Raw genomic sequence first — 13,734 nt, forward strand, 5'->3', positions numbered from 1 at the left:
GAGAATCGGAGTTGCAGCTATGATCTTTACATCCCTTACAGCTACATCCCTTCCAGTGTTCTTACACTTCAGCATGAAACGACAGCACTTATCCACAGCGGGAAGCACACAGACATAAAATAACATGAAATAATAGTAGTAACACCACAAAACAAAAGGATTGGTTTATGATCACGACTGTCAGGTGGTTATATGGCGGAAAAACAAGAGGTCTATCTGCCTGTGATCATCAGCGTGCAATTAGGCGTCTGCAGACACAGAGCGCGGTGCTATCTGCCGGCTACAGAGGGCCGTATGTAATTACTTAGCCGCAACCTTGAAAGGATTGCTGATGGGGTGATGGGTGAGGAGATACAACTGCTCGGCTTCACCACATATTAATAATTTAAGCCACCATTGCTTAACACTTAGGCGATAAATGAGACGCTCAAAGACTCCGAGTGTAATCCCAGTGTCAGGGAGCTGCCGGTTCCTCAAAGGGGAAAATAACACTATAGTTGGGCGACCGTCCTTCCCTTGAACATTAAAGATCGCTGAGATGTTCCCCTCTTTTATCTATATTGTAGTACTGCTTGTACAAATGAAGCAAAGCTGAGTTTGTTTGACTTACAGTATGTCAAGTGTGTCAGCTGTGGGGGAGCAATGTTGTCAGAGAGAGTTCAGTATGTAGTAGAAAGTAATGGTATAAAGTTGGATTATGTCTGGTCAGATTCAGAGAAAGCAAGGTGCCAGTCAGTGTGGTAATAATCATGTTTGTAGTTTGGGTATCGCTCAGAAAAAAAAATCTTAAAAAGGTTTAACTACTATACTACTGCCTCCTATATACAAGAATATACCTTCTATAATACTGCTCCTATATACAGGAATATAACTACTATAATACTGCTCCTATATACAAGAATATAACTACTATAATACTGCTCCCTATATACAGGAATATAACTACTATAATACTGCTCCTATATACAAGAATATAACTACTATAATACTGCTCCCTATATACAGGAATATAACTACTATAATACTGCCTTCTATATACAAGAATATACCTTCTATAATACTGCTCCTATATACAGGAATATAACTACTATAATACTGCTCCTATATACAAGAATATAACTACTATAATACTGCTCCCTATATACAGGAATATAACTACTATAATACTGCTCCTGTATACAGGAATATAACTACTATAATACTGCCCTCTATATACAAGCATATAACTACTATAATACTGCCCTCTATATACAAGCATATAACTACTATAATACTGCCCTCTATATACAAGCATATAACTACTATAACACTGCCTCCTATATACAGGGATATAACTACTATAATACTGCCCTCTATATACAAGCATATAACTGCTATAATACTGCTCCTATATACAGGAATATAACTACTATAATACTGCTCCTATATACTAGAATATAACTACTATAATACTGCTCCTATATACAAGAATATAACTACTATAATACTGCCCCTATATACAAGAATATAACTACTATTATACTGTTCCTATATACAAGAATATAACTACTATTATACTGTTCCTATATACAAGAATATAACTACTATAATACTGCTCCTATATACAGGAATATAACTACTATTATACTGTTCCTATATACAGGAATATAACTACTATAATACTGCTCCTATATACAAGAATATAACTACTATAATACTGCTCCTATATACAGGAATATAACTACTATAATACTGCTCCTATATACAAGAATATAACTACTATAATACTGCTCCCTATATACAGGAATATAACTACTATAATACTGCTCCTATATACAGGAATATAACTACTATAATACTGCTCCCATATACAAGAATATATCTACTATAATACTGCTCCTATAAACAAGAATATAACTACTATAATACTGCCCCCTATATACAAGAATTTAACTACTATAATACTGCTCCTATATACAAGAATATAACTACTATAATACTGCCTCCTATATACAAGAATATAACTACTATAATACTGCTCCTATATACAGGAATATAACTACTATAATACTGCTCCTATATACAGGAATATAACTACTATAATACTGCTCCCATATACAAGAATATATCTACTATAATACTATCCTATATACAAGGATATAACTACTATAATACTGCTCCTATATACAAGAATATAACTACTATAATACTGCTCCTATATACAGGAATATAACTACTATAATACTGCCTTCTATATACAAGTATATAACTACTATAAGGCTGGGTTCACACACTGTATACTTCAGGCAGTATTTGGTCCTCAAGTCAGGTCCTCATAGCAACCAAAACCAGGAGTGGATTGAAAACACAGAAAGGCTCTGTTCACACAATGTTGAAATTGAGTGGCTGGCCGTCATATAACGGTAAATAACTGCCATCATTTCAATATAACAGCCGTTGTTTTAAAATAACAGCAAAAATTTGCCATTAAATGACGGCCATCCACTCAATTACAACATTATGTGAACAGATCCTTTCTGTGTTTTCAATCCACTCCTGGTTTTGGTTGCTATACAGCCTCACAAATACAGCCTCAAATATACATAGTGTGAACCCAGTACTGCTCCTATATACAAGAATATAACTAATATAATACTGCTCCTATATACAGGAATATAACTACTATAATACTGCCTTCTATATACAAGAATATATCTACTATAATACTGCCCCCTATATACAGGAATATAACTACTATAATACTCCCTCCTATATACAAGCATACAACTACTAGACAGCCTGTGACCGTCCTTTGTACATATGCCATCTGTCCCAGTGCCCTGTAAGTTTTCTTCCTGTGGGAATCTGATGTTTGCATTCCTGCCATCTCTGCGACATGAGGGAAGTTTTTTCTAATTTACGGAAATCTCTGGGGTTGGGGTCACTTTCACACGCCAATATCTTAGCTAATATTATACGTCAGTATTAGGACTGAGCAGAACGTAATGGAAAGATTGCACCTCTTGTTTCGGATCTGCTTTTGGCTCACCATTACTGGTGCGGAATATTTCCTTTAAGTGGCCATACATGGGATTACTGGGAGTGGAGAGAGTTGGCAGCACAGGTCCCTCTCCTATTTATTAGAAATAGACAACAACATCTGGAGCTGGCATGTGCCCGGGCAGTACAAGTGCTGCTGGTATATGGGTACAGTTAACTGCAGGAAGATGTCTTGGATTTTCTGGTGATTCACAATGAAAAGTTCTTGTTCTTATGGATATAGAAGAATGTGCATCTGGAAGAAGCCCAGGTATGACTAGGAGAAGTTCTGTGTGTGAGTCATCTGATGTCCGCTCATACTGCACACTACACTGAAGCTATATAATACTATATATGGATATACCAGTGCTCATTGTGTCCTGATATTATGGTGTTATGTGTAGCTACATAGGACTAATACATGGCCCTCATATATATATATATATATATATATATATATATATACTGCTTCTGGCTATCCATCACATGAGCAGGAGAAGCACGGCAGACGGCACCACCATATTCATTCAATTTGTACAACGTGTTTCGAAGATGGACTCTACTCTTCGTCAGGTCCTTGCACCATTGCAATTGTATATTGATGTGTATGTCTGGTATGCCACCAGGTGATGTTATTTCTGGTGGTTGTGTCAGCTCAGCCAAAGGTGTTGTGACGCCAATGCTCGTCCAGCACACAGGTGTGATGTTGATACCTGCTTGTTTGATACCGGCTGTCAGGGTACTACAAGCCCCAGTTGTGGTTATCTGGGTGTAGCTAAGTGTCCGGGGGTGTCCCAGTTACCTGCACTGTGCAATAGGATGTGTACACCTTCTTTACGTTAACTTTGTCCCATCGAGGCTAGTTCCTCTTGTGCTCAGGATACTGCCCTGCTCTTTTTAGACGTGTTCTTGGCGTGGGTTAGGGTGTACCTTGGTGATCTCTCCCTTTAAAGTGCTTAGCACTGCACAGTAGATAAAGCGGTAGTAGTAAAAGAACTTGTTGTCTCCAACTGCATCTATACACTGTGGTGTCTAGACTAGACTGTCTTCGTTGCCCCCGACAGGAGTCCTGGCATCAGCCAGGCCCTGGCTTAACTGCAGCAGGAACACTGTTTTTTGCATCTTTCCTCTCTGATAATCTAGATAAGACTAAACTGCACTTCCTCCACCATGTAACTCCTCCTACAGGGGCCTCTGTATACCTTCCTGTGAGTGGTGGAGATGAGTGTGTGCAGGAAAAAGGAGAAGATAAATAGGTCAGAAATAGAGAGCACCTCCTATTGGTAAATAACAAACACGTGGTATACAATAAACATTAACTCAATACTGACTTCAGCTGTGCAATACATAGACATAGAAAATACTGACATCTAGTGGTAAAACTGTAGAATACCTCATCACAACTTTTAACCTGAAAGAAAAAGCTTTTTGACAGGTGCACAGGAGAGAGAGAACACCTGTGGTGGGACACCACATATAGAACTGGCTTTAAACACGTTGTCCAAAAAAGAAATTGCCACTGAAAGAACCCAGTCTGCGCTTACCCCCTGCCCCATGCCACCCTAAATTCTATGAATGGGACAGGGGATTCTACAGCAGGGGTGTCAAACCTGCGGCCCTCCAAAATTACAATTCCCATCATGCCTGTATAGCCAAAGCAATGAATAGCGGACGCACAAAACTGACATGTCAGTTTTTTGTGTGGCCAGTTGGAATGTGTATACGTTCCGGCCAGGATTGCATTCATTCAAATACAATGTATATTTTGCATAAATCATGGCCGTTGTTGAAAATTGCAACAACGGCTGTGATTTATGCAAAACATACATTGTGTGAACATGGCCTTAGACTGTATCTCGGTGCTCCATAAAACTACAACTCCCATCATAAGGCTGGGAGCTGTAGTTCTACAAAAGCTGCAGAGACAGAAGTTGGGGAACACTTGTCCATATCCTTGGAGACAATGGTGTCAGGTCCACTTTAAGGTCCTAGAATGCGTATCACGGCGTTAGGAGTCTGGCGTGGGCCGTAGGATAGTTTGGCCTCCATCGCCTGGATCCTCCTTCCTCTTTAGCCTCATTAGCGCTGAGTATTTCATTCACAAAGCATTGAAAGGCCCATTGTGCTTTTTAGTGTAAAAACATAATTGTTTCCCCGGTAGCCATCTTCTACAGTTACCATGGAAACGCTTGGCTCCGAGGCCTCATCCATTTTGACTGTCTGGTCATGTAGGCCTCTAATTTCATTTATCTCATAGAAACCTGAAAGCTGAATTCTGCTTCTTTCTTGAGTTTTCACATTTTTCCCTCCATTCACATCCAGAGCTGCATTCAAACTTTTACTGTTCAGAAACAATAAGAAGTTTAGCTCCACCCCTCTGTTAGACATGTGACCACACAGCTAACCTCTGGTTGTCACCGTGCAGGGTTTTAGGGTAGGGGGGGGGGAGGATTTATAGCACTGTCTTATAGTAAGATTCTTGTTGTTGCCCATAGCAACCAATCACAGTTCAGCTTTCATTTCTCATGTTGCTGTGGTAAAATGAAAGCTGAGCTCTGATTGGCTCCCAGTATGTTTGCCCGGTCAATTTCCACATTGCAAAAAAAAAAAAACTGCATGGGAATTGTGGTGCAGTGTTGCATTTAATATGCGTATCTTGTGGAAACTTTGTGGCTAATAACCACATCGTAATATTATGACAATTTACCATAATGGCTGCCGGGTCCACTGCGGGATACAGGGGATTATGAAGTCATATGGTAGCCAGAGTGCACTGAGCCCGGCCTGAAGCCTGGGTAGGTCCCAGATATGCTATGAGGGCCTTCTACACCTTCCTCTAAAATTCCCATTATAAAATCCTCTTTAACTTAAAATGAATGTATCATCAGGCCTTGACTGAACCCCTGTAGGCGGGCCCACCCACCCACCCACCCCTGTAGGCGGGCCCACCCACCCACCCTCGGCATTTGACTCCTTTGGCTCTATCCATGTTTTCCAGAACTCCCTAGGGTGACATCCAACTTCTCCGGTCACCAGGAGTCAAATCTTGAGCGTTCAGGTTTGGAGAATGCTGTTAAACCTGAACAGTTCGGGAAGTCCCCCCAATATTAAACACCAGCCCTTTAAGGGGTTAATAATCTAAAGTTTCCCCTTTAAGTTGTATATTTTTCATGAGAAAACAGCGTTGTCCTAAGCCGTTTCCCATCGGGCGAGGTTTACATTCCACCTCTGCGGTCTCAGCCCATCTCAGGGCAGCTGGTGTGTGTCGCATTAGTACGGCTGGAGTCATCTCTCATGTTCTGCTACACTACAGCTGCTCAGCTCCCTCCGCCACTCAGCCGTCCCCTGTAAGTCATGGATCCTGACTGAGATCCGCTGTCCTCAGGTGGTGAAGTGGGCGATGTTCAGATTTATTAAAGGGCTTATCTAGGATTCATATAAACATGGCTGCTTTCTTCTATAAACAGCGCCACACCTGTTTTTGTGTGGTATTACAACTCAACTCCAGTCACTTCCAATGTAACACCACACACAACCTGAGTACAAGGGTGGTGCTGTTTTTTCTAATCCTTGATAAACCCTTTAAAGGGTTATTTCAGCAAAAAAAAAAATCTTTCAATCAACTGGTTCCAGAAAGTGCCAGAGATTTATAATTTATGTCTATAAAAAAAAAATCTCCAGTCTTCCAGTTCTTATCAGCTTCTGGATGTCCTGCAGGAAGTGGTGTATTCTTTCCAGTCTGACACAGTGCTCTCTGCTGCCACCTCTGTGCATGTCAGGAACTGTCCAAAGCAGTAGCAAATCACTATAGAAAACCTCTCCTGTTCTCCAGACTGGAGAGAATACACCACTTCCTGCAGGACATACAGAAGCTGATAGGTATTGGAATACTGGAGATTTTTTTTTTTTTAATAGAAGTAAATTACAAATCTCTAGCACTTTCTGGCACCAGTTGATTTGAAAGATTTTTTTTTTTACTGACGTACCCATTTAACATGAAAGTGTTCAGGATGTTGGGGGTAATACTTATTATCATGTAGTCCCAAATACATCATCAATGTGTATACAGAATAGATATCACGCGACATGTCCACACTCAGATGGTTGAATACACCGAGAGTGAAGTATGTCTAAATATATATACTGTTTATGTGTATACTATATGCATAACATGTGTCATATACCAGTGATCACCACCTGGTGGTGCTGCTGCTATTGCAAATATAGTTTTAGTGTTTACCCCAGTTTGCAGTTTCTTTTTATTAAGGAATTTTTACAGTCTCAGCCGTATACAGGGCAATGGACAAAATTACATTGAGCGATTAATCTGCTGAAAGTGAAGTGTGGGCACAAAGGGTGAGCCATTGTTATAAGCAGCCAACCTGAGTCGCAGACTCTGTATATGTATGTGTGTGTTTGTGCCCATTGTTTTCAGTGGGATTCTGTGCTGCAGTTCACATTAGGAATTGCAGTGCCTACTTTATTGAAAGAGCAATTGAAATACCGAGAAAGAAGGGACATGTCATCACATGGCAATGATCATAGGGAGCGCAGGACGCAGATCAATTGAACTACAGGTGCAGTTCTTTAAAGGGGTACTCCAGCAATTTGGAATTTTAATCAACTTGTATCAGAAAGTTATATAGAGTTGTAATTTACTTCTTGTTGAAAATATCATCTGTCAGTATCAGCTGCTGTATGTCCTGCAGTAAGTGGTGTATTCTCTTCAGTCTTACACATTGCTCTCTGCTGCCACCTCTGTCCATGTCAGAAACTGTCCAGAGCAGGAGAGGTTTTCTGTGGGGATTAGCTACTGCTCTGGACAGTTCCTGACAGAGGCGGCAGTAGAGAGCACTGTGTCTGACTGGACAGAATATACCACTTCCTGCAGGACATACAGCAGCTAATAAGTACTAGAAGACTGGAGATTTTAAAGTATAAGTAAATTACAAAGATATATAGCTCTATGACACCATTTGATTTGAAATATTTTTTTTCTGGAGTACCCCTTTAATTTTTAATGGTGTATTGTCTCAGCAGCTACCTGGCTCCTCCCTCTTGGTTGGGTTGTATTTTTGAGCTGTAGCTCCACCCGAGTGATGTCATAACCTCTGACCAGCCCCTCCTACATCACCATCACCCTGTCATATAAACATATATCATTCCTGGGACGTTTAGGAAAGAATGAGGTGTGTTTATACCATGCCGCCTTGTGCCTAATAACGCCTTCAGCAGAGGAGCAGACAGGGAATGAACGCAGCAGGTGCTGCAACATTACTGACACAAAGATTGTGTGATGTCACACCTTGTCTTAGATAGTGTCACAATGCAACTGATACAGTCGCAAAAAGAAAAACCATCCTTAATGTCACACATGGCTTTGGTATAGACTTCAATGAAAGTCGCACATGACTGTGAGTTGCTTGCGGCAGCTTTGGTCATTGCGACAATAATTAAAGTCACTGTGTAGCCTCGGCCTTAATCCCGGGATCTCTGACTGCAGTAAATTGCAGTGGGATATTGCGAGTCAAGGTGGTTTCACACCAGGCACAATGCCAGGCATGACATATGGCATTGAGTATGGGATTCAGTATACTCTATGGGGGAAGACTTCTTAAAGGGATTATCCGGCAGTAGCACATTTTTTTTTACGTCTTGCTACCATATAAGAAAACATAGCACACATTATATGCTTACCTCTCCGTGCTCCGTGCTTACCTCTCCATGTCACCACTGTCCCCCTGCTGTCTCATTACTTCTGAGATGAGCTTGTCTCGGGTGTGACAGACCGCTCAGCCAATCACTGTTCCATCACTGTCAGTGATAGGCTGAGCGTCTGTCACTCACAAGACTAGGTAATTTCGAAAGTAACGGCTGCTTCAACTGGGAACACCAGTGAAACCGCATCGAGACACCGGGGGAGCGTGGAGAGGTAAGCATATAATGTTTGTTATGTTTTCTTATATGGCAGCAAGATGTAAAACATGTGCTAGAGCCGGGTAATACCTTTAAGCTTACCCTACCTTTAAGCTCACAGCAACCAATCACAGCTCAGCTTTGACTTTACCAGAGCAACGTGAGAAATGAAAGCTGAGCTGTGATTGGTTGCTATGGGCAACAGAAAGAATCTGACTATAAGACAGTGCCATACATACATCTCCTCCTATATCTTCAAAGCTTTTGTTCCTGGAGTTTGTCTCTCCTCTGACTGATATTTTTTCCTCACAGTTTTAATGAATTTCATGATTTGTAATAAGCAAAATGCAGTTGAAACAAAAACACCACATAAAAGTAAATAAAAAAAAGTAAAACTGCATATGCTAATTCACACTATTTTGCGGAGAAATAACACATATATTACATATAATATGCCATGCAGATAGTGTGTGAAGGTGGGTGAAGAGCCGCCTTGTGTGGGCCCGGCCATGGACGTCAGTGACTGGAGCTTGTGTGGGCCCGGCCATGGAGGCCAGTGACTGGAGCTTGTGTGGGCCCGGCCATGGAGGCCAGTGACTGGAGCTTGTGTGGGCACGGCCATGGAGGCCAGTGACTGGAGCCTGTGTGGGCCCGGCCAGGGAGGCCAGTGACTGGACCTGTGTGGGCCCGGCCATGGAGGCCAGTGACTGGAGCCTGTGTGGGCCCGGCCATGGAGGCCAGTGACTGGAGCCTGTGTGGGCTCGGCCAGGGAGGCCAGTGACTGGAGCATGTGTGGGCCCGGCCAGGGAGGCCAGTGACTGGAGCTTGTGTGGGCCCGGCCAGGGAGGCCAGTGACTGGAGCCTGTGTGGGCCCGGCCATGGAGGCCAGTGACTGGAGCCTGTGTGGGCCCGGCCATGGAGGCCAGTGACTGGAGCTTGGCTCATGTTCCTGATTAATTGGCACAGGTGTAGCAGAGCTGTGTGCTGGGAACATTCAGCAGCTGACAAGTGCTTTTCAAATCCATTCCTGGCTTTGGATTCAAAAAACTGTCAGATAAATCTCTGTGTAAAGGCACCCTAACACGTCACATCCCAGGTCCCTACTGAGACCCAGGAGCATCGGGAACCGGAGCTGCAGGATACCGACAACACTGCTGGAGTGGGGGAGGGGAGAGCATGTTATGTTTTTCATCCTCCCCCTCCCCTGCACCCTGCCAAAAATCACCCCAGCCCGGAGTGCTCCTTTAATAAGGTAATTGTGTTGTTTACATGTCAGGTAATGCACGTATGGGTTTCGGTGAACTGGTTGCACCTTTGCAGATTGTAAGCTCTTGTGAACAAAGCCCTAACTTCTCTTGTTTGACTTGGTTTAGCTGTTTTACACGGCCATTCCTGGTTTGCAGAGTTGCAGTTTCAGTGGTTTGCGAGTTGCAAGGTGACACTATTCACTTGTCGGAGTCACGCAGGCAGGATTAGTCATGTAGCCCCATCCTTATTCCAGTTATAAATGTATGTAAGCTCGCATGCAGCCAAAGCCATGCCCTGTGTGTCCACCAGCGACCACCATATCATTGCCCGGCCATTGGCGAATGCATGGGGGAGGGGGTTTTAGAGACATGTTTGTCAGCCTAAAAACTCTGCCCTGTTCTCATATTTGCAAACAGAAAACGGCCAAAACCACGTCCCCAATAGCCGCACAATGTTGTCAGGATTCTCGCTGGCTGTGGGTGAACAGGTTGGTTTGGCCACATTCTGACCTCAGGACCTTCTCCCATGGGAAAACCCCCTTTAAATCCCTGTTTATAGCACTGCCCCCCCCCCTTGGTTGTCCACGTCCCTGCTCCATTTTGCATCCTATCACTTATTCCGTTTGATATGTCTTTATCAGATGAAGAAGTTGCCGCAAAGGAATTAACAAAATGTAAATCCAAAATGAAAAGCTTTAAGATCAGACGCAAATAGTGAACAAGAGCAACAAGGGACTTGGCAGCTGCAAATGACTGCGATGCAGGGGAGTGGGTGGGGGGCTGGTGAGTATCCTATGGAAAGGAGTAGGGGGCTTATTAGTATACTGTGGGTGGGGGGCTGGTGAGTATCCCATGGAGGGGGGGGGGCTTATTAGTATACTCTGGGTGGGGGGCTGGTGAGTATCCTATGGAAAGGAGTAGGGGGCTTATTAGTATACTGTGGGTGGGGGGCTGGTGAGTATCCCATGGAGGGGGGGGCTTATTAGTATACTGTGGGTGGGGGGCTGGTGAGTATCCCATGGAGGGGGGGGGGGCTTATTAGTATACTGTGGGTGGGGGGCTGGTGAGTATCCTATGGAAAGGGGTAGGGGGCTTATTAGTATACTGTGGGTGGGGGGCTGGTGAGTATCCCATGGAGGGGGGGGGGGCTTATTAGTATACTGCGGGTGGGGGGCTGGTGAGTATCCCATGGAGGGGGGGCTTATTAGTATACTGTGGGTGGGGGGCTGGTGAGTATCCCATGGAGGGGGGGGGCTTATTAGTATACTGTGGGTGGGGGGCTGGTGAGTATCCCATGGAGGGGGGGGGCTTATTAGTATACTGTGGGTGGGGGGCTGGTGAGTATCCTATGGAAAGGGGTAGGGGGCTTATTAGTATACTGTGGGTGGGGGGCTGGTGAGTATCCCATAGAGGGGGGGGGCTTATTAGTATACTGTGGGTGGGGGGCTGGTGAGTATCCCATGGAGGGGGGGGGGCTTATTAGTATACTGTGGGTGGGGGGCTGGTGAGTATCCCATGGAGGGGGGGGGGCTTATTAGTATACTGTGGGTGGGGGTCTGGTGAGTATCCCATGGAGAGGGGGGGGTTATTAGTATACTGTGGTTGGGGGGGGGGGCTTGAGAATATACAGGGGCTGAGGGGCTGGTGAGTATATGGAGCTGGGGACGCTGGTGAATATATTGAGGGACTGGTGAGTATATGGGGGAGTGGGGGGTGAGTATAAGGGGTGGGCTTGTAAGTATACAGTGGGGTGGGGGACTGGTCAATATACTGGGGGACTGGTGAGTATATGAGGGGCTGGCGAGTAAATGGGGGGGCTGGTAAGTATACAGGGAGAGGGGTTTCTATTCAATGTACTGTGGCTGGGGGGAGGGGGGGCATGGTAAGTATATGGGGAGCAGGGGGAATGGTGAGTATAAGGGGGGGCTGGTGAATATACTTGGGGACTGGTGAGTATATGGGGGGCTGGTAAATAAAAGGGGGAGTATACGGGGAGAGGGGTTTCTGGTGAGTTTACAGGGAGGTTACCCGCCCTCTGATACAATGTACAGCATGGAGGAGAAGTATCTGTTTATAGACAGTGCAGGTGTGGTGACCCCCGATGTGGAGGTACGGCTGGTCACTTGCCAGATGGTTAAGCGTGACGCCACTTCTGTGGTGGTTGGCCGAGATATAGCCTTGGCCCTTGATGTTATTTCGTGATGCCAGTGCCAGTAGGGCACACAGGTATGGCGGCACATCTGCTTTTATTTTACTGGGAAGACTATACCTTGTTCCCCTGTGGTCAGTAACCTGCTGGGTTGTTGCAAGGTCCCTTGGGCGATTTTCACGGTGGTCCGGTAGTGGAGTAGTGACCCACCCGGACTATTGGCACTGCCACCCAGAGGAAGGGGAGATGACCCAAGGAAGGGGTATTTGCTGTGTCGGTGCTTAGTAAGGAACCATAGAGTCTCTTAAGCATAAATATAATCTTGTTTACTGTGGAGATACTTAAGGTAGGCAGCAGATAATACAGCTTTGCCTTGATACAACACTTTACACTTAATAAGTTACTTAACACTTCAGAGTTCAGATCTGCACTGAGAATAGAAGGAGTGATACAGCCGTGCTGACTGAGTTGCGTTATGAGAGGTATCAGAAAAGTAGAGAGGAGGATGTCGAGAGAGTCCCAACCCAATGTAGTACTGTGCTCTGCTGGAACTTCAGAGGTAGAATTAGGAGAATACTTGAGAGTAGAGAGAATACTTGTGTCTGTGTTTTAACTCTTTGGTCTTTGTACCACCTATTGCCCACAGTGTCGGGTGACCCGTCCTAGAGGGTGACACAAGCCCCAGACCTTGTTACCTGGGATGAGCAGAGTGGTCAGAGTTCTTAGATGACACCCGCGCTGTGAGATAGAGTGCATAAGCTTTTAGCAACTTTGCTCTATCCAGATCAGTTCCTTTACTTTTTATAGATACTGTCTTGCACTGTATTCCTCTGGTCCACGGCGTGGATTGGATGATCCCTGACTTGTTCTCTAGTGGTAGCTTAACACTGCATAGGGTCTAGTAGAGTTGCTTGAAGAGAAATGGGATCTAGATACATGTGCTGTCCGTCTAGACCACAACTGAGGCAGGAGCCAGGGCCCAACTTGACTACTGTAGGGAGCGTTCTAGCTTGCATCCTTCCCCTACAGAATCCAACGGCAAAAGACCTTAGGCTGCATTCCCACGTTCCGTGATCCTGACTGATCACGGACGTGGAATGCATGTACCGGAGTCCCCCCGCGCCCGGACAGCATCTGTAATTAGATGCTGGGAGCGGGGGAGACTGTATTCATAAGCGCCGCGCTGTAATGAATCAGCCGCGCGATGTTGTTACTACAGCGCGGCGCTTATGAATACAGTCTCCCCCGCTCCCAGCATCTCATTACAGATGCTGTCCGGGCGCGGGGGGACTCCGGTACATGCATTCCACGTCCGTGATCCGTCAGGATCACAGAACGTGGGAATGCAGCCTTACACTTCTTCTACCCATGTGACTTCCTATCTACAGCATGTGTAAACTGTGC

General features: G+C 44.6%; 1 protein-coding gene across 3 annotated transcripts in view; it reads left to right on the forward strand.

The window, feature by feature from the left end:
* The first annotated feature begins 3,084 nt into the window (after positions 1-3,084).
* KCNT1 (potassium sodium-activated channel subfamily T member 1) overlaps positions 3,085-13,734 on the forward strand; it is a 164,375-nt gene continuing 153,725 nt past the window's right edge. For all 3 annotated transcript variants that reach the window (XM_069985983.1, XM_069985980.1, XM_069985981.1), the window contains exon 1: positions 3,085-3,289. In XM_069985983.1, the coding sequence (XP_069842084.1) occupies positions 3,234-3,289 (56 nt within the window). In that variant the 5' untranslated portion in view covers positions 3,085-3,233. The remainder of the gene's footprint in view (positions 3,290-13,734) is intronic.

Source organism: Dendropsophus ebraccatus, chromosome 10 (assembly GCF_027789765.1).
Source record: "Dendropsophus ebraccatus isolate aDenEbr1 chromosome 10, aDenEbr1.pat, whole genome shotgun sequence".
Taxonomy (NCBI): Eukaryota; Metazoa; Chordata; class Amphibia; order Anura; family Hylidae; genus Dendropsophus; species Dendropsophus ebraccatus.